The 23,200-nt window shown below is 30.9% G+C and overlaps 1 protein-coding gene across 5 annotated transcripts in view; it reads left to right on the plus strand.

Moving 5' to 3' along the window:
* cnc (NFE2 like bZIP transcription factor cap-n-collar) overlaps positions 1-23,200 on the plus strand; it is a 75,566-nt gene that overhangs the window by 6,705 nt on the left and 45,661 nt on the right. For 2 of the 5 annotated variants that reach the window (XM_003695484.4, XM_086911763.1), the window contains exon 2: positions 20,467-20,634. In XM_003695484.4, the coding sequence (XP_003695532.1) occupies positions 20,467-20,634 (168 nt within the window). Of the gene's footprint in view, positions 1-2,326; positions 2,513-6,292; positions 6,614-13,567; positions 13,723-20,466; positions 20,635-23,200 lie in introns of those variants that run through there. The other 3 variants (XM_012489137.3, XM_012489138.3, XM_031917758.2) reach the window with 3 other exon arrangements.

Consider the following 23,200-nt stretch of genomic DNA (forward strand, 5'->3'; position numbering starts at 1 on the left):
AATAGCTGAAATCACGGTATTTGTCACGTGATTTACACGCGAATACGTTATGTTATCTATTCTGAGTGTTCTTCGGTAGCACTGAAATCTCCTAATGTACACTTATGGATAAAAGTTACGTCAAAATAAAATAAAAATTTAAAAATTATACATTGCTTAAAGATTTTTTAAAAAATGTTTTCCAAATATATATATAATAAGGAAACTTTTTAGTTTTTTTTCTCCAAGAGATTTTTAATATATCGTTTGTCTTATTTTATATATATAATATTTTTCTTTTATCTACGTTATTATCATGTTTATGACAGTAGAATTATGATATTAAACATTTTGATAAATTTTCTATACAATTATTTATTTTTTTTATCCATTTTCTACCATTGAATGAAATATTAATAACTCATTATACAAGAGAAATAAATATACAGTATACAATACGCTATCTAAAATTTAGAAAAATAATTATTTAATATTTTAATAAATCTTCATAGATGTCTTCGGAGATTAAGTAAAATTTTATTATAAATATTATTATAATGCAACAATGTGTGTCCAAAATTTGGTACAAAAAACACCTATTCGTCGATTTTTTACTGTCGTCACGTCAAAGAAATAATATCTACGATATGTACAGATGAACCTACTTATTTGAACAGAAAACGTTTCATCATCCGTTATTTACTTATTTCCGTAAACATCTACGCTTTATCAACTTCGTGTATCGATGGAACTTATCCTCTATTTTAATACTCAATCAACCGGTAAAAAAAAATCACATTGTGTATCGTGTCGTATCGTATCATTCGATGATACACAAAAGAAACAAGTGAATATCTTTCTTTAAGATGATGCACTTGTTGCATGATGATTCGAATCGATCGATCTTTTTTTTTTTTTTTCGATCTCTTATACGAAAATGATTAGATATCTAACTAAAACTAATTTGTGTTTTACACGTAGAGTGAATCTCTTCCTTTCCTTGTCGAATGGTAACGAATTAATAATGATATACGGTACAAGATGGACAACGAAAAATTGATAGTTCACCAGTAAACTTTTTGTAAACTAAATATCTAACGATATTCAATTCTATAAAAGTATATATTTGAATTACACGATAAATATCAACATGGATCAATTAACTTGCATGAGTTGATGATTGATCGTTGATGTTTTTCTCTTGTTCCATTAAATGAACGATGTGTTATTGCGAATATATATATGTATGTCGATGCTAGTTCGATATTGTTCATATGTCGTACTATTAAATAAACGATGATATTTATCTTTTAAAACGAAGAGATTTTGATATTTCTTCGTACGATAAGATTTCATCGATAACTCTGTAAGAATTAAGAAAGAAACTAAGAGGGGGAATTTTTATCGAAAGATATTTATAAATGATATCAATTAATATACGATATAAATTGAAAATTTAATCATAATCTTCCAAGGTTTTTAAAAAATCGATTACAAATATCAATGCAATTTATTTTTCTCGATATCTCATTATCGATAAATTTTGTTTAAAACATATCTCGAAATATATAATTTTATATAAGTTTAATTTAAACTAGAGACATTTTTATCGTATAATATATATATCGATTAAAAAATAATCAAAGTGAAAATACAAAATTTTTCTTTAAATGAATTACGTGAAGATTACGTTAGTTTGTGAAAATCTCTATCTCGTTACGTTAATTAATAAATTGATAATTATAAAATGTATATATGCATAGTGAATATATTTAAAAACAGAATAACAATATTTAACAAATGTTTTAAATGAATATTAATTCTTTCGAAATAAAATTTTTATATTTTCATTATGAATACGAAATTAATATCAAACATTACGTATTATTACGTATCACCTGTTGCACGTATTATTTTTATCGTTAGAAAATCAGATATACGATATGAAATATTCTTACGTTATTAACAATTTATTAAAATAAATAATATATTCTACATGTTACGAACATTGACCATCGTTATTCCATCGTTATTTAAAAAGATCGATGATTCAAATTATTCGATTGCTCAGTGAAATAATTGATATATATATATATATTTGATAAATATTCGTAACATGGATCAATGATTTTATTTCTTTTCTTCAAAAAATTTGAAGCGTTGATCGAATGAAAAAAGAGATTTTAAAATCCCTTATCAGACGTCAAGTTTTATCGATTGCTTCGCGGAACTAGTAATCCATAAATTTTCATATATCAACATAGTAAATATATGCAAATGTTAACCCTGGTAACCTGGTATGGTTGTGAAACAAAGGTATGCCTTTTCTCATACGTAGTTAGCAGTTCGAATCCCAGTTCAACTAGTGTGTGACTCGCGCTGTCTTCGCGGATTTAGGTTTATCATTGTGTTTATGTGTCTACTTGTCTTTCTATTAGAATTTACTAAATTAAACTTCGATTAATCGACACATAAGATGGAGCGGAAGAAGAGAAAACAACCGCGAATAATTTCTGTTTTTGTACATGACGATGTATGTTTCAGACTTTGCTCGATCATATATATTTATATTCTTTACTTATTTTTATTCCAAAATATTATTTTTAATATAATATATACATATTTTGAGCAAAGTTATTATATTTTATTATTTTCAATATATTATTATTATAATTTAATTTTATACGATTTACGTTTTTACTTTTGTTTAAATATTTTTTAAATATAATATAATAAAAAAGGATAATATAATTATTTTACTCATTTCTTTCTCTTCTTTCGACAACGTTCGTTTTTATATCGATTGTCGTATTATATGTTTGCTTAGAATAACTTAATAAAGTTTTAATACCTTTGCAATGTTAGTAATATTATATAATATACGTTATATAATATATCGTAGATAATTACAATTAATTATAAATAATATGTTCCGTTGATATATTAGATACAATATTAATACATTGATGCATTTCAATATTTTTTCACTCGAATTTTGTTTTTCTTTAAAGATACGCTTATCCAAAATATATTTCTTTTGCTTATTTATTAAAAATTAATATTAAATATCGCTATATTATATATATATGTGTGTTGGATTACAACAAAAATATTAGAAAATAAATTGAACTATATTTTTTATAAAACTATCAGAATAAGAAACATTGTAAAATGATAATAGGAAAAAGAATGAGCATCCTTTTTCAATTATTATGATATCCATTATTATGTAATATAATTCGAAAATAATATAACGTAGGAAAGATAATAATGTTGTACATAGAATTTATATATTTTAATTATGTTATAATATATAGTAAAAGATATATTTTGTTTTTGTTTCAGGTATGTACTCTTAATTTAACTTCTTTTGGTTATGAACATTATTTAAGCGTTATTAATATTATACTTTTCTACGTGTTGAAAAATTGAATCCTTTAAAATATGCTAAGAAGATATTTTGTTGATCGTATGAATATCGTACTAATGCTCATAGTAGGTAAGTCGCATTTACGCATTAAATTTTATATTATTAGAAAAAGAAATTTTTTTCTTTTTCTTTCTTTTTTTTTTTTTTTTTTTTGTATTAATAACATCTACTTTATAAAAAATATATTCATACAATTTTACTATAATAATAGATAAAGTTAAATAATATCATCATTTATTAACTTTATTATTAAATCTTCTATCGATATTTGTCTTTATTAGATAACGTTAACGTTAACCAACGTTCAACGTTCTCCAAAAAATATTATACGCGTATTCTTTTTCATTAACTTCAAATTAAATGAGAACATACATTATAGGTAAGTTTTTATAAATGGAAAAAATGGAATAAGTATCATTGAAAAGTAACGGCGCTATCTTAATTTTATCTTTCTTTCGGTTTCTTTAATAAAATTCTAATTATTTTTATATTTTAAAATAAAAGCTTAATTTAAAAGCTGATGAAAAAAATAAGATTGACTAAAAATATAAAATTGCTGATTATTTTTCAATTCTTCGTCGTTTAGGAAAAGTGTTTTAAAAAGATTTCAGCCAAGGTTAACAAGATCGAAACCAGTCACAACAGCCTTTGCAAAAATAACTACATTCTGGACTTTATAACGTCCGTTTCTCCGAGTGCAATGTTCTAGTAACCTTCTCAAATTATATTTACACATTTTTTTGTCTGAAATTCTTGTTTTTTTCATTTTTCATCTTTTTCTTCATTTTTTACATTTTTTGCGTAACTTTATTACATTTTGATTTATTAGAAATTATCAAAATATATATTTTTTTAATTATTATTTACTTAAATCATTATATTTAACCATTATATCTTGCGATTACAATTATATTTTTATTGATTCACAATCTATTTGAAAATTCACAGTCCTGTTTTGTCGACAGAGTTTCTTTTTATCGATAAATCAGAATAATATCAGTTGATAAAGTTGATATCTTTTTTATCATTTACTGGTTAAATCTTTTTGTAATTAATTTTTAAAAAAAAAACAATAAAGAAATTTTTATTTAAATTTTTTATTAAAATGTGTTATATCGATTATAGTTTTCATTTTTTACTTTTATCGCTTTATATACGTATGTTTTTTGCATAATTAGGCAGAATTAATATAAAAAATTTTAAATTATTTATCGATTTGTTTAATATCATTAAATATGTATGAATTTTTTCGTTTATGTCGTAAATCGATTTGTTAGTTTTTTTTTTTTTTTTTTTTTTTTTTACTTTAATAAATTATTGTTAATAATTTTATGCCGAAAAAAAATTGCATATTTTTTTTTTTTTAATTATAAGAGAATTTAGTATATTTCGAATATTTCCAGAGAGAATATTTTAATATGTTTTGTATGATTATATTTTTTATTTTAATTAGTTTTTTCAATCTTATATTTTAATGTGAATTTTTATTATGGTATATGTCGTTATAATCTTTCAGATTACCTTGACTTTTTTAAATAGCACAATCTATTTTTGACTTCATAACATTCTACTAATGTCAAGACGAGTTCAACAACACGTACACTGTGATCTTGAAATGATCCTGAATCCAAAAATATGTTCAAAAATGTGTCAATCGATGAAAAAATTTTCGTAATAAATTATTTTATTCGAATAAAATTATGTGTGCATGTTTTTCAGTAGAAGAAAATTTGTATTTGAAATTTAAAATTTTGAGAACTTGTTCCTAATATTTTTATTTTTATTTTTTTTTTTTTTCTTTTTTTAAAAACATCCATTTTGAACACACGTATATATATAATTCAATTCAATTTTCTACGAAAATGTTGCTTGAAATGACATTTCTAAATTCAAGGTCATAACACATAAGGTCATTGAACATTCATCTTGACGTGTAACATTATAATAAGAAAAAATATTTTTCTATAGATATTTTCTAGATAAAGAAAATCAAAAATTTAATTTGAAAATAATTATGTTAATTGAATTGTTATAAATTTTTTTTTTTTGGTTTTTATTCTTTTACATTATATAAAAGAATAATCATTCCCTATATGCTCTCTTGCATCAAAATAATCGGAAATAATAAGTGAAGTCTAAACACATAACGATAAATATTCAGATTTTTTCCATTGCAATCGCGTAAAGTGCATAATTAGTATGTTATTTCTATTAATCATTCGTTCGCATCATTAATGCTGTGAACATTGTTTTGAAAGTCAATGTAAGTCATAGATCGCATTAATTTTCTTTCATTCTTTGGTTATTTTACCTATCATGATTAACATATTTAATATATATATATATGATACATAATACTTTTTTTATTAACAACTCGTAATATAACTAATAGCAAACTAATTGTATTTTAATAAAATATAAACGTATAAACATTGCATTAGTTTAAATAAATAATGATAAATTTTTTAAAATCTTATTTAGAAAGATATAATAATATATAAATTATATAAAGTAAAAAAAGAAATGTGTTTTGCAATCTGATGCAATAGCAGATAGAAATATATTCGGATAAAATTTATCTTTATCCCATTGTTATAGCGTTATTTATAAATGAATAACGACATTAAGAAAGATTTTCTCTACTTTCTCTTGTATTAAAGTCTACAAACGATAATCAAGAGACCGAATTGTGGCCGAAAGCAGCATGGCTGTAGCTTGCGGCAAAATTCTTGGAGTTTCCGTTTCTGATGTGAGTAGGAGCACTCCAATGCCTATTCGGTGCTGGTTGTTATCTCCTCACACGACAAGCCAATCTGTCGTAATCGTTTTCTTCGTCTGGATTTCGCGTCATCAAAGTTATTCTCTATGGTTGTATCGTCGTCGATGACACCACTTCATTCAGAGTTGAGGCATTCGATGATCTATCATCAATTTTCAACAGAATATTTTCTTTTATAATATCATTCATATTTTCATTAATATCTGGGGAAATAATCGGTTCTGAACTGAAGTGTATAAGTGAAAATTGTGAATTTCGACTTAAAATACCGATGACATATTACATAGTATAGTACTAGTGAAATATAAGTACAGTGTTAAAACTGAATAAACTTCAAAATATCGGAGTTAGTGGTACCGTTTATACGTGATATTTATTTCTATAATTATACGGAAAATATTAACTTAATCAAAATGTCTAAAATGGTAAGTTTATTCCTTTATCGACTCATTTTATTCTCATTTCTATTTTTATTGTTTAATATTATTCAATATCGATAATTGAATCAAATGATTTCCTTAAGGTTAATTTGTTGTTTAAAACTTTTTACTTTTTACCTTTTATGGAATAATTTTTGAACAATTATTAAAAAATTATTCGAATAATTATTCTTCGTTTTTCGATATCTTTTAATTTTACAAAAAATTATAGAGTCGATAAAAAGTTTTTTTATGACTCATGCATGTAAGATATAAAAACATTATTTTCGCAATAATAATTTAATTTAGGAATATATAGTAGATTATGCCATAATCTCACTAATCTCGATCTAAGGCTATCTGAAGATTTTTCTCTTTATATATAGAAAAAAATAAAAAATTTATTTAATATTATAAAAACAATTTAATTTAAGGAACTAATAAATATAGGATACATAACTTTATTACAAGAACGAAAGAAATTCCAAAATTTCTTAATAACTTTTTTAGCGATGATGATATAGAAAATATCAAATATAGATTTGAATTTATTTTTCTTGAACGATATATATTAGAAATATTTTTTTTTTTTTCGTTCATTCTTCTTCGTAAAAAAATACCTAACACAATTGATTTATAATAATTTTTTTCGACACATTGTATTTTTAAATTTTTTATTTTTTGTACTTAAATTCTTTTTCTTATTATTATAATTATCTATCATGATATCGTTAACATAGAAAAAACAGTTCAATAAAGAGTATTCTCTTGGTATAAAACGTATTGTTAAGAATTATAATTGTGATTGTGATATGATTGTAGATTGTATAAATTAATTTTTTACACGAAAATTTATTATTATACTTATTTAACAATTCATAGAATTTTGTTGCAATTTTCAAATCTATATTATAAATATGTAAATTAACATTACATATGAAGAACGTATGCTTCTCAAAATTAAGAAAAAAATGATTTTTTAATATATATAATTAAAATGAGATAAGTATCAGTGAAAAATCTTTATTTTACAAGATTAATTTTAATAACAAAATAGTAATAAAGAATGGAAACTATTATAAAAAAGAATATTATTCGTATTATCGTAAAGAAAAATACATGTAGTATGTAGTGTGTTGTATTACATCATGAAATAATTGTAACAATTGCTCATATCATATCAGAGAAGAGAATTATTTCGAAAGCATTTTATATTCGCACGAGTGATTCTTCAAATCTTACTTACCATTATAATTTAGAAAGATCATTGATTGGTTTTCATATTACAATATCAATATTTTTTTAAAAAATAATAGAAATAAATGAAAATTTTTATTTTTTTTTTATATAATTTTTTTTTCTTTTTTTTTTTTTAAGGAGGAATCACCTCCTTATTGATTATATATTACGGATACCCTGCATAACCTTCTTAGTTATTTACAGAGTTTAGAAAGATATCAGTTTATTTACACAGATAATTCTGGAACTATATATTATATTGTACCATCTTTATATCAAATAATATTATGTAACAGTTAATTTCTCTTGGGTAGTCTCTGAAACTATACGTTATATATATATATATATACCTTAATATAAATAGTAGAGAGAAATAGTAATTCGACGTAGTTCTATCATTAATCAACAGATTGAATAAAATTGTATTTTATATAATTAATAGATAAAATAATAGATAAAAGAAGAAATTTATGATTCTTAGATAGATGTTAATATTTATGGAACATTTTTCAAAGATCGATTTCAGAGATCACAAACAAACATAAAAATTGATATATAAGAACGTTGATTAAGTTAAGCTTGTTAAGTTATTAAGTTATAAGCAATTTAAATATACGTTAGATGAAATAAATGGAGATAAAATATCATTTTCGCAAATTTAAATTACTTATAATTTACAATAAATAAAATCTTAAATCAATTTTGCATACCAATTTTCTCATTTGTTTTAATCTTCAAAATTCAATATTCGAAAAATGTCCCACGAATATCAACAGCCTATAACAGACTGCTTATTTACATATATAATTTTCTCGATTCGAGAAAAATATCGAAAAAATTTATCCTTTGGATTGACAAGAATTTCTTACGAAGAAAAGGGAGATTGAGAGATAACGTAAACTGATTGTAAATACATATTGAAACGTTATAATCTATCGGTATATTACAATTTATTATTTATCCACAGCCGAGATTCCTTGTCCTTGTAATTTATCTCGTGAAAACAGGTTCCACGTATTATCGTTTGATGGAACTAAAGTTGGTTTGATTGTTATCCAGCGTTAACATGGCTCCAATAGGTGGCGATGGAAGCTCATAAGATATTGCAGATTCCTATATTGAATTTATATAAATATTGTAGAAATATTGTCCTTAAAATTCGTATATTTTTGTTTTAAAAAGTGAATTAAATTTCGCTTAAAGAAACCAAACATTTTGCATCTTTTTACACCTTTTATTTTTACACCTTTCGAGAAATGTAAGTAAAAAAAAAAAATGTTTACTTCTTGTGTGGATCGCGTGATTCATCGATACCGTGTTCGGGGTCAAAAAGAGTCAGGCATCGTTGTGCGTAGGTTAAACGCGCATAATTTTTATCGCGATTATTTCTTGTACTCGAAACTTGTATTTTTGTGTTTCGAATACTATGAAAAAATGATATAAAAAACGCTCGAGACGAAGTTTCGAATTGAAAAAAGAATCTTTCGAATGATATCATTGGATACGTGTCTAATATTGATTAATTTTATTTAATTTTCATTGTTAATAATACGAAATTATCTGTATGTATTTATTAATGCGTGACACGATAGCAACTTAGATGAGAATTAAAAACAAATAATCAGGATTCTTCTTTGCTTGTGTCGGCTTTGGTTTGACAAATTATAGTAGCCTGAAGATAACAGGTAAGATAAACACCTCGATGTAGCAAAGGTGGTCTCGCGTCAGGTTGTTGTCAATATGTCAGGACTTGTTCTTTAGAATGATTCAAACTAGTATACCAACTCGTATAACATATATATTACTTATATTCGATACATTTCAATATATTTAATATGAAATTGTTGTTTGTTTCGTATCGGCGATTCTCTTTGAACGCATAAAATAACAAGATAAAATTACATCTGACTATTGATAAAAGTTATTATTATTGAAATATATTTAATTTAGCATTATCTAATTCAACAAATAATATCAAAATTGAATATAAGTACTTAATGTATATTGGAAAAATGTTAATAATCGATTTTTTTCTTGTAAAAATTTATTCGTTCGAAGATAAATCAATGTCTCTTCTCCGAATAAAATTAAAGGTTTTTGATGTAACTTATCATGAAAAATGATGGTTATGACGGACCATCTTTGACGGTTTACGAAGAATTTGTAAGATTATCATAAACACCTTTACCACCCTCTATCGCGAACAAAATAGGTAGAATAGTTTTACGTCCCTTTTCGAGGAGAAACGTTGCGGCAATGACTAATGATATTGAAATACTTTGAAAGGAGAAGACCATGAGAAAACATAGAAGAGAAAGTCAGGAGCGTAGCAACCATCTCGAGTTTTTAACCGCAGTTTCATTGTTATTATTAAACTTTAAGGAAAGGATATTTTTATTAGAAGATTTCTTTTCGTTACAAATATTGAAATGAAACGTACGTATTTAAACGAATCTTTATTATCGTCATCTGTATTAGCGTCACTCCGTGAAAAGCTTATTTTATGAATCAGCGTTTTGTTGACATTCCGTTCTGGAGTAATGAAGTAAAAAATACTAATTCCGACTGATTAAGAAATCATTAAGGAATTATTACCGATTAACCAGTAATTACGACGATGAGAAGAAAAATGGTTGTAGAATAAAATCGCGATATGTCGGTGGAAACACAATGCAGGCGTTATATCTTCGATATTATCGGTAAATCGATGTCTCTTTCCGTCAATCGGCTGTCCATCCAATTCCTTCGAGTTGGCGACCTATCGAACTCTCGGGTAGATTCGCGATTCTTGCCTTAACCTTCCTCCCGTCAGCCACATCCGGCTCGTTAACATTTTTTTAATCGACACCACCATAAGGCCGAAACTCGGCAACGTGTTCACCGTTGCCGCGATGCCGGATGCGTTTACACTCCTTTATAGCGTATAAATTCAAAGGGATGCCGTCTTCTTCATTTGTCAACCGTCTCTTCGACCCTCCTTGCTACGCCTTCCAACTATTCTACGATAAGAAAGGACCAGTCACGTCGATCTTGCTTTCTCTCTTTCACCGTTTCAAATTTTACATACCGATATTATCGTGAAATTTATTTTTTTCTTTTTTTTTTTTTTAATCTTCCGTAGTTACGTAGGTGAAAATATATTTTATATATACTTATACTATATGTATATATAAATCGGGTTATTTGTTTTCATTATAAATCATTATATATATTTTTCTTTACGCTCGATGATAAGAAATTGTTGTTTAAATCAAAAAACACGATTGACGATGGAAAGATTTTAGCACGAGCGATGAAACACGTGTTTAATATTAAAACACGGTTAGCTAGTTTACGTTATTATAAACAAATGTATATTATAATAATAATATCTTGTAACCATGGTGTTTGAATAAACGCGAGTCATTGCAAGTAAGTAAGTAAGTAAGTACTTATTTACTTACGTAATGTGCGAATATAAAATAAATCTGTATACGTTGTATATCGCAGTTAATAGGTAGATAGAAAAAGTGTTATATTTTTATAAAAAATAATTAAAAAAATTAGAAGAATGGATATATTTTTAAACTATATTATTCGCGAAACAAAATAAATAAAAGATCAGTAAAAGAATCATTGTGAATTTTATTTTCAAAAATATCTCGTTTCTTTATTTCTAATATCTATTAAAAGTGTTATAAAAAAATTTTGTTAAATACGAGTAAATGCATTTCATTCGCTCGTATACGTGAAAATTGTGATATGTACGTAGCAAAAAGAGAAAAAAAAAAAAATCTCTCTAAATAAATAAAGAAATACGTGTTCGTTATTTTTATAGTTCGTGTAAATATCTAATATTACTTAAGAAAAAGTATTTGTGAAATAATCGCAGTTTCTTATTCTTTATTTAAAAGACAGATCTGCGGAAGGATTTAAGATAAAGTAATGAACGATAGAAATATTTGTACGACATCTGAGTGTCAATAAGCCGGTTGTAAAACAAGATTTCTGGCATCGTGACTAATTAGTTCAAGTAGTAGAAGAAATAACCGAAAGCGCAAACAGAACGTGGGACCATAAAATGATAAATGTCGACATTAAATATTTTATCTCTTCCTCTTTTCTCCTATTTATACGTTTGCTTAAACATGAATTCACTTTTTATTTATTTAAAGTTACATACGGAAAAATAATAACTCGTAACTCAAGAAATGAAACTTTTATTATCTCATATGCATACGTATCTTTTTAATTAACGATGTTTCGTAATATGGAAACCGTTTCAAGGATAGATTTATTATACGAGGAAAAGAGTTCACATAAATATAAGTATTATTATTTTAACTTATTTCTTCTTTTCGATTTAAATTCACTCTTTAGCACTATACACGTATTTATTCCGCTTCAAAATTTCAACAGAATTACAATCGATACATGCATCGCATATTTGTCATTTTTCGATTAAAGGATAAATTTTTCGTTACGGTATTCCGGTGATTCGTGCGCTAATTGTAAGAGGAAATACTTATAAAATTATCTGCAAGATTTTATTTTATTTTATTTTATTTTATGTTAATAATTGGATGGAATTTTAGCTTAATTTATTTCCATCGAAATCCATATAAATCTTGCTCAAACAAATTTAAGAACAATTTAGAAAATGTGTTCTGTACGAACAGTTTTTATTTCCTTTCATGTGATAAAATTATCCTTGAAGAATACAAGGAATACAAGAATCACATGTTACGTTTCATAAATTTCAATATTATTATACTTTTACATCACTACGAAAGTATCTTTTTTAACTTTCTCGACACTTTGTACATAAATTTTCCCATTTTATTACAACGAGTCGAATTACGAATATAGTTGTAGAGCAAAGAGATTAAATTTGATATTTATTTCTTCGCGTTAATATTTTTCCTCTTACGAATTGTATAGTCATAATTTATTTTGAAAAACAGCCGAAACGTATAAGATTTATTTCTACGGTATTAAAATTTTCTAGCATTACGTTAAAGCAATAAATAATATAATAATTATGCATGGAAATATGCATATAATAAGATGTTAAGAAGATATAAGATATTAAATAGATATAATACATACAATTATGTCTCATTACTTATGCTTTATAATATGTAATTATCTAAATGATAATTTACGTAATAAATAAATTTAATTTAACGTATTGAATTAATTATATTAAAATAAAATAACGGAAAATCCATATCACTTCAGATATATATTTTCTTGCTGCACCAACAACGTAGAGAATGATTCGTTTATACAACATTTGTTAAAAATAATTATTATATTACGTGTAAAGTTATTTGGAAAACCATTATTCACAGTATCCGTTCAAAATAATCGTTGCGTATAATAATTACATCGTATGTAATATCACAATTTTTACAAGCGTTTCTTTCTTTTTACTTGCCTTCTTTTAGTACGGCGCCACGTGAATTTTAAAATTAATCGGGATGTGTAATAGGTGAAATATCAGGGTCGGTGTGTAATGGCACATCGGTGGGAAATCGTCGAAGAAGAGAAAAATAAATCGTCAAGTTGGATGATTCCTCCTCGGGTGTTTCACAAAATGTTTCTGGAAATATTTTGACGTGGGGCAACGGATCTTCGTGTGATCGATGCCCGTTCCCTGGAGATTACATCGTGAATTGCAGTTTGCGTTCGCGGCGGACATGTACCGCATAGACTGCGGTTCCCCGCGTTTCATTCTCACAGAAGCGCGGCGGCTCACCGCGAATCAAAGCGGCGCAAACATCTGTTCGTTTCTACAGTTTTCTTGGATATTCCACGACTTTTCACGATCCTTCGCGTCGATAATCGTCCCGCGTAACAATTGCCGTTAGATCGTGTTATCCCGATAATCCCAAGTAAGTATCGTATATTAGTTTAGACCGGATCGCAATTGCAAATATTATCTACGCGGCGGATACAAGTTTTTTTTCTCACTCAACGGTCGATGATAATGATTGTAATTACGAAAATTATAAATATATATATATATATATTTTTTTTTATCGGTATTCCATGTTTATTTCGAAAAAATTCACGTATATTATTTCCGTTATATACCAAAACGGAGGAAAATCAATCTCGCACGCAATTGAGAAGGAATTGAATAGGAAGAGCAAGATTGTTGCTTCGAACGAAGTGGAAAGAAGGAAAAATATGGTCCGTGTATTAAAATTAGTACGGCAAAGTTAGAATAAATTATCATAGTGCGTGAATTGCGAAAAGCGTGCATCGAGTCGGTACAAATAATTAACGCTTTCGAAAGTATATTGTTCGAGGGGGGACACGGAGTGATTAGTTGGGCTAGTCTGACAGTTCGGAATGGTATTTGCACTAATGGCGGCCATAACGAAGCGAACGCGTCCGTCGTGAAATCGCAAGACCGGTTTTCTTCCGCGCGTAATTACAAGCTTCGAATCGATCGCGCGATAATCTCGGAAAAAATCACACTGGATCTATGGATTTTGTTTCGTCGATTTGATCAAAAAACGACATTTTTACGAGTTCTCGCGGAAGCGCTGTATACGGTAAGACGTTAATTGTCGATGATCATTAAAGAAGGGGGTAAAATAATGTGTGAAAACAAAAATATCGTAAGTTTAAATACTTAAATATAGAAAAGAAAACAAGTTTGTTACATCATGTATATTAAATCGTGTCTATTTTATACCGCATATTCGTATTTATCATTCGAATTCTTATCGTAAAAAAAAAAAAAAAAAAAAGAATTTCTTTTATTCATCATTACGTACAACACAATTGTAAATTATTCGTTTGGTATTATTAATCGCATGACAACTAACATATATATATATATAAACATGCATATAAATATTTTTAGATAACATTTAGAAATATATTTTCTTTTCGGGAAATCTTACCTTTCTCCCGTATTATTAATTATAAGATATATATAATTTCGTATAATTATGTAATCAGTTTTAAAATATATTCGCACTTAGGATCTAATTGATTGTTTTTTATATTAAAAATTCGATCCAACTTTCCACAATTTTCGCGTTGCTCGATAAATATTTCAAATCGATTGAATTTATATATATATATCTATGGTATAATTAAATTCAAATGGTCATATACATAGATAAGATAAACTTTAAATTTTCAGACATTAATATGACAAGTTCGAAGCGTTCTTGAAGAAACACATACGATAATAGCAAATGATAATGCTATCGATTGATAATAAATTTATAGATTTTTTTCATATTCAGAGATGGTTGCATTTCTTTCTTTCTTTCTTTCAAATTATCGTCAATCGTTTCTTGTTTCACCTACGACAACGTGCATTTACTTCGCTCGATGTACGAATGAAAAAGCGAAACGAGAATACATAATACATGGGCTTGGCGGTACACCTCGGATACGTAGTGGCGTATCAAAGGTTGGAAAAAGAGGAAGAGAGAAAGATAGGGACGCCCCTATCTGTCTGGAGTGAACGTTTCGTGACGGCGTCGTTGCCGTTCCCTTTGTACACGCACCGCCCTTCGATACGAGTATAAGTACGCATCGCCCTCTCCTATTTCCTCCCTCCTCTCCCTTTCTCCCAGTCCCAGTTGCGTGGATACATTATACGAATTACATCGATGATACGTCGATGGGCCACGAGATAGGGGGCTGGCCTTCTTCTCCCGTCGTGTCGATAACCAAACTATTTTTCTTCTCCGATCGACCATCTTTCCACCGCCCGATCCTCTTTTTCTTTTTCTTCATTCGCAAAATGATTCATCGATGAAACGAATTGCGCGAATTTCTTAAAAGCCTAATTTCCCCGATCCTATCCTATAACGTTTTAATTAGTTTTTTACGTAAAGGCGACTACAAATATATAAAAATTTCGATGTTTTATCATTAATTTATCGTTGAACAGGGAAAATATTTAGAAAAACTTTACGGATTTCCATCATCCATTTTGGATTAACTTTGGATAGATAAATCTAGAATGAATTTTTATCTTAGAAATTGTCGCGTCGTCGTTCGCTTTTCAGGGGGCAAAAATAAATGGTGGAAACTATTTTTCGAAAATATCGAACGCAAAAATGTATATTGAAAAAGTGTGAAAAATGCGTTGGGTAGAGTAGAGAGGAGGAGGTATGTTCTGGTAGTGATCGGTGCTCTGTGGCAAGACAGGCGTCCCCTAGGATACGCTTCCTCTCTCTCCCTCCTCCTCGCGTCCCAGATCCTGCAGGATCATTAATCAAATTCCCCTTTTAGCCGCGCCTCCCTCTTCCCCCTCCTTTATCCCCTCTTGGTAGGACGGTTCAGCCGCCATTACTGTACGGCTGCGTGCACGACGCATTAATTAAAACCAGGAAATTAATGCTTTATGCTTTTGAATCTCTCCTCTCTCGCGCTCTCTCTTTGCAACCCGCGTTCGGCCTTTAGAAAGTTGCTCAATTTTTTTAATCAACCTTGTAGCGATTCGATCGTTTAACGGGACAATCGTTTTTCTTTTTTTTTTTTTTTTTTTTTTCTCAACAAAATGTCCTCTCGAACAACGATCGATTAGATCTCTCTCTCTCTCTCTGCTACGCTCCATCGATACGTTTCGCTTCGATTCTCGAAATTCTCTGTTGACCAATAATTTCGATCTTTTGCCTTTATTCTCGCTCCTTTATATTCTAATTATTACTTTTCACGAATGCGCGAACAGTAGTAAGTATCCGTTCCATTGAAAGGATCGAGGAGGAAGCCTGTGCTGGAAAGAAGCGAGAAGATAAGTAGGCGTGACCCATGGGACCCATTAGCGGTCACTGTCTATCTCGGTCTACCGCAAAATGTCCAAAGCTGCTATTTCTAACTACGCGGATACCGACAATAAGTAATTTATGAACGGCAGGCAAGATTTGCGGAAACATCATTTGCCACGGTTCCTTCCTTTTATTCACGGCCAAGTCGTTACTTCACAACCAGTGCAGAAAGATCCTTGGCTAGGATTTTTTCATTTACCTTACTTGTTCGCTTTACTGTTCGTTTCGCGCGTCTTTAATCTGATTGAGTTTCGCACATTTATTATTATTATTCCTCTAATAAATATGCATGTGAGAGTTTTCGTTGTATCAAACTGTACTAACCATATATGTTTAGCAATGGAAATTTAACGGCACCATCGCACTTACGCTACGTACAAACTATTCACGCTTTATCTGCAATTTTGTTCTAATACATTATTTATAAAGATAAATATCTGGAAATACCGCGGATTTTATACTAAAGAAAACAACTGGCTATTACGATTCTTTATAAATTGAACGCATTTGATTCTCGAATAAAAATAATAACTTGAGTTGAAGTGGTAGATGATTATTTTTATTTACGGCAAAAGTGGAAGAGTGTAACCTGCCTGTCCGTGGATATTTTTGGAAATAGAAACGAAAGGGTGGCGTGAAAATCGAGGATAATACCTGGTCAACCTAACGGTAGAACTACCATTAGGCCTATTTATCGTTCAAAGCCAGGTACGTCTTGACAGGTTCACCGAAGAAGTGCGTCCTTCTTTTTAAGATCCGATGCACAACAAGCGTCGAAAGATAGGCAGAGGTGGCGTTACGCCATAACGAGATTACCGATAAATTTGTAAAGATTACTTATTACCGGCAAGCCCACTTTTCCAACTCGCTACCCCCGCTATTCGAGTTCAATGTAATTCATCTTGTACCGGTATTTCCTTTACAATTTCAACGTTTCCTTTCGTAACGCGATAGAGAAATTATTTTTTTTTTTTCTCCTGTATAACAATATATAAATACTCGAGAAATATAAGAAAAAAAAAAAGTACGCGAACATGTAATTTTCGAGTATTATTACACGAAATTACGATTTTGCTATCAGATACGAATGTATATATGTACTGTTTTACACTTATCGATACGTTACGTTATCTTTTATCGTGTTGTCTTTAATTCCGCTTGCGGAATCGTACGCAATTGTTTCATTTTGATCAAATATCGTAATATTTGAATCGTATTAAATGGACGCGATAAAACAAAATTACGATAAAAATTATTAAATCGAAGGACGAGTTGGAAATGGAAATATTGAAATAACGATTGTAGTATGAAACAAATTGTAGTGGCAAATTGCAAAGCGGAACGAGAAAAGTACGCGTGAAAATAGAAGGAGAGGAATCGCAATGTCACGTTTTGACGGTGGCGGTTTTATAGGAAAGGAAATCACCATGAGGTTTATAATGCTTATTTACGTACTTACATCACGTAAAACACGTAACGTTCGAACGTTCTTTCTACGATATATAACGACGTCTCTTCCAACAATAGCAAAACGTTGACGGGTATTAATTTTTTGTGGCGATATAAAAATTTTTACTTTTATTTTTATCCAAATTTAATGAATTCAAAAGTATCGATCTTGTAACAATTTCACAAAGATTATGAGATTATTATTGTTTTAAACAAAATTGATTCGATGGACTCGATATCTTACAATTCGATATCTTTAATTTCTAAGATCAAATAAGTTGTTATGGATAAAACGATTAATTATCATTTCTTTATTAATCACGTAAATAGATAAGATTTCGAGTAAATATCAATATCAACGATAAATTTATTTTTATTTATACTCCTTGTTATAATGCAATTTTACAATATTAATTATAACGTAATAACGTAATAACGTTTCGCTTTCAATTTAATAGATTTAACGTTTTAAAAAATGAACAATAATTAAAAAATATTTAAACGCGTTTTTCCTTTAAAAAAAAAAAAAGAAAAAAAGAAAAAATTTCCTAGAAAACTTTGCTAAAACTATTCTGATCTATATTTTTTTTTTGTATCGAAAATATCATTACGCGATATCGTAAGTTATTTATAGAGAATCGTACGAAGAATTTAAAAAGACTGATCGATCAAACGTGGTAAAATTCACCGAGGAACGTAATTGATACTATATATACTGTCGATAACTCATCCGTTTCCGCGAAGAAGCGTTTGATTATTCGAGAAGATTGGCCTATACTCGTTGTCATCGGCGACAATGGGGAGAGTAATTACATTATCACGGTGTTGTATGATCGACATTCGATGCAGTAAGTTATAAAACGTACAGTCATCGGCTCGTGTCCCGCAGAAGCAAAGTCTTTTCCTTTCGGAAGAGACAGATCGATTTAAGAGCGGCGAGATCGTTACACCTGTTATTCCGAGACGAAGAAACAATCGAGCGGGAAAATATTTTTCAAGATAACTAATTAAGATAGAAGACCCGAAGATCTCGATACCAAGATCTTGTTCTTCCTTTCTATATCGCATTTTCGATACATATTTACAACCTTTGATCCGACGACCGGCTACGAAATCATCGGCTTATTATTGCATGCGAGCAATTTTATTATTAATCTGGCGGAATGATAACGAAAGAGAAGGAGAGAGGGAGGTTTGTAGGGACGATGGAATAATGGAATGAAAAATTAAAGGCGTAGGTAAATGCGATTGGCGCGCAGTGGTGGCAGGTGAAATGCGCGAGACGAACTCGAACGTCGATCGAGTCGAGGATTGTGGGCGCGGCGGATATCCCGCTGTGTTTCTCCAACATGGCCGACATCGTATGCACACCCACGCTGCCTCTCTTTTTCATCGCGTCCTCCATTTCTTTCCTCCGTTCCTTCGCCCCATCGAATTACACGCGCTCGGTCGAGTAATTTTCGATCCACCGGATCGTGCGCAACAAACGTAGTCCTCGAGTTACGATCCGCGCCACGCCAAATCGTGTTAAAATTTACCCGATTACCCACGTTTCAAAGATTAATGATTATCCCATTCGATTATTTTTCATCGCCGTCGATTCGTCAACCGTTCGATTCGTCTCTATCCAATTTCCAATGAAATTATACATCGCGCACGTATGATATGATATACGCGATATATATTATTATCTAGAAAATGCGATCGATATGGCAAACCATGGATGGAATTAACGTGTTTGACCGTTTGTCGGAATATCAACAACGTATCTCGAAAGATAATACTCGAATTTAATAAGATAAGAGAATCGAATTAATCGCGAAATCTAATTAACGGTAGGTATACATATAGTCGACGGCGTACTCCTCTACTTCTTGCATCGAGCGTAATAACGGCCAAGTTTTAAATTAGCGAAGAAAATCTGTAGATTAGTTAACGAGGTTGAATACGAACTCGGCGAAATTGGCTCAATTAAAAGCTACGGACCAGCTGTCCTGCCAATTGTGCCCCGTCATGCGATTCGTCCTTTTTCCCAGCTTCTTTCTTCTCCTTCCGATCTCATCCGTTTCGAGATGCATCATCGATACTCGGCCATCATTAATCATGCACTTTTGTACACACTCGTCGATGGGACTCCCTGCGAGGGACATCTTGGCCGCAACGAAAATGAATCATTTTGATTTCGAACAACTCGTTATTGACTTACGAAACTGAAAAGGAATTAAAACTTGAGACGTGGGGAAATGAGGATTCCTTTGGAGAAGAAATCGAGTCGAAAATAAAAATTAAGAAGAAGAATTCGATGAATTCGTTTTCAATCGAAGAGATATAAATTTTCAAAGAAGAAATTCCCTTAATCTTAATCGTTTTAACGTATTGTTTCAGGATATGGATTTAATCGAAGTGCTTTGGAAGCAAGACGTGGATTTGGGATTCACTTTGGTGGAACCGACGACTACGACGACGAAGAAGGTGTCTGCGATCGAAAAGGGAACCGACGACGAGATCGAAAAATTGAAAGCTTTAGAGGCGATCAATGGAAGCAACGAAGAGGTTTGTAAATATTTGTAATTACCAACTTTTTTTTTTTTTTTTTCCTTTTTCTTTTTAATCGAACAAATCGATCTTTCGCAACGACTTCGCGAATCAATCTGCGTCGCTTTCTCCCGTCCTTTACAGACCGCAATTAACGACTAATGACTTATTGTTTATCGAGTTTCGTACAAATACTTACTTTCACATTTTCCTTTCTCACGTGTCATTCAAATTCGTATTACACCTTACATTCCTCTTCCAATGGATGGAGCGTTTCGACGTCCAATATTTTTCGTCTCTTTTCCTTTCTTTATTATATTCAAAGTTTCGATTTTCGAAGTTAAATGTTTGCCGATCGGGAGGAAATAGATCAGATCTCGATGATGGAAAGTTTTGGTCGCGGATCGGAAACAAGGAGGAAAAAAATCAAAAAGATTAAGATTCGATCGTATTAATACTGGACGAGGACGAGAGGTAAGCGATCCGTGTCGATAGATCGGTATCGATCGGTCGTGAAGTCGACCGGTGAGGCATCAAACAAAAGTGACGCCACTCGTTGGACCAACACAAGAATTCGACACTCGGGGTGGCTATCTCCTTACAATCTTTCCACTCGTTTTTTCGTCTTCGTATAAAAATCGATTCGATCCTAATCTAGAAAATAAATACTCGCTTATTTATCCTTCGAGTCTATCGAATGCGATTTTCAAAATTTTCCGCAATTTTATTTCCGTCGAGGAAAAAAAAACGCATCTAACGCAGCGTTTCCTTCTTCGTACGGATCTTTTTCAAATCCTTGTTCGAATCTCTGCACCCACGCGCTCCATCCTGGTCAATCGATCAAACGTAGATCCGAAAAAAAGTATATAAGTTATAATCCTGTAAATCCATGGAAGCCGTGCTCGGTAGATACAGCAAAGAGATTAGATAAGATAGAAGGAACGAAGCCAAACCATCTTTTCATCTTCTATCTCATTCTTCGTTTCTATCGTTTCGTCTCTTCCCTTTATAATTTATATTTTATTCGACGCAGCAACAATATATAATCGAGACATCGTGCGCAAAATTCGTACGCGAGTTTGCAACTACTCGGTTATATAAAGAATCGTGTAAAATGGCAAATGAAATGATTAACATCGAAGATGAATCGTTGTGTACAACGATTATACATTGACAGGCGTAGTTCGGTTCGATGAATTTCATTTAATCACGATTCCTTTGTATTTTGTTCAACGATGCGATAATTTTCTTAGAAGAAACTAAAATCGTGTGTCCGTCTGCGTTCCCGATCGGCCGATTTAATTCACTTTCTATTCTATATACCGTACCGTACAATTTTTTCCATCCGTCGATTTCCTTCGTCCGACCCGCGTTTCAGTCGATGAACGCGAACAGCGTTTAAGTATCCACCAGAGATTCGAACGAACGAGAGCTCATCCATACTATGGTCACCGACAATGACGTTGCACGACGTTCTGGGCGGGTAACCCATCAGACTTCTCGACGTTCTTTCTCTTCTCATCTCCTCCTCTCTCCTCTCTCCTCTCCTCTCCTCTCTTCTTTTCGATTCCTTTCTCGCATCCCTATCTTTCGGCTTCTTTCTCCGTATTGTTCCTACGGGTTCCACCTTTGTGAAGGCGCACCGCCGTCTTCGAGGGTTCAATAATACGGGGAATATCCTCGATCCCGATCGAAATCGAACACATCGATCCAAAGAATGGTTCGCGAACGAAAGGAGAGGGGGGGGGGGGGAAAGGATTCCATTCTCTCGTCTCGTTTCTCGTTCGTCAAAGATTGTCTCCACCTTTCGTCTTGGAATTGTTTAAAAAAATCCGATTGAATCCCTCTTTCTTTCCGCCCAATAATCGGATCCCTTCCGTTTTTTCGCGTCGATTGAAATAATAATAATAATATGTAACCATCTTCCATGTTCATTTGTCTCGATTCGATCGAAAATCAATCCGCGTTTAATAACGCATCGCGAATTCAACCGAACGAATTGACTTGACTTACCGCGAATAATTAATCGATCCGAATTTTCCCTTTTAGATTTTAAACGCTCGCAACGGTGACGAAAGATTTGTCGCGCTTCAACTAAGAAACTAAGAATCTTTCTCGATCCTGTGCGCAGGTTGAGATAAAATAATCGCGATGCTATAAGATTCTCGTTTCATTTTGGGGGCGGGAATGGCGGGGAAAATGTATTCGTGGAGAAAGATCGAAACGGATACATAGCGTTCGGTTGGTCGGCGCAATCGTTTGGAGGGTTGGTCGAAATGATAGATGTAGTTACAGCATCCCCGGAGGCAGGGGGCGGTGGCGGCATCGATAAAGCACGTTGAGGAAGGAAGAGTTGTTAGGGTGAGAAGCAGAAGAAAGCCGGTTGGTCGCGGGACGCGAGCGAGAAAAAAAGATAGGGGAAGCAGGATGAAAGGAGAGGGGAGGGAGAAGGGCAAAGAGATTGGAGCAGCGCGGCGGGGGGATTCCGAGGGACGTATTGATGGCCCTGGAAATTGAAAACGCGCCTAGCGAACCGAAGTGGGTTTACCCCTCCTTCTCTCTTCCCTCCTTGTTTCTGTCCGCT

Source organism: Apis florea, unplaced genomic scaffold (genome assembly GCF_048593485.1).
Source record: "Apis florea isolate Af1SG1 unplaced genomic scaffold, ASM4859348v1 contig_3367_pilon, whole genome shotgun sequence".
Taxonomy (NCBI): domain Eukaryota; kingdom Metazoa; phylum Arthropoda; class Insecta; order Hymenoptera; family Apidae; genus Apis; species Apis florea.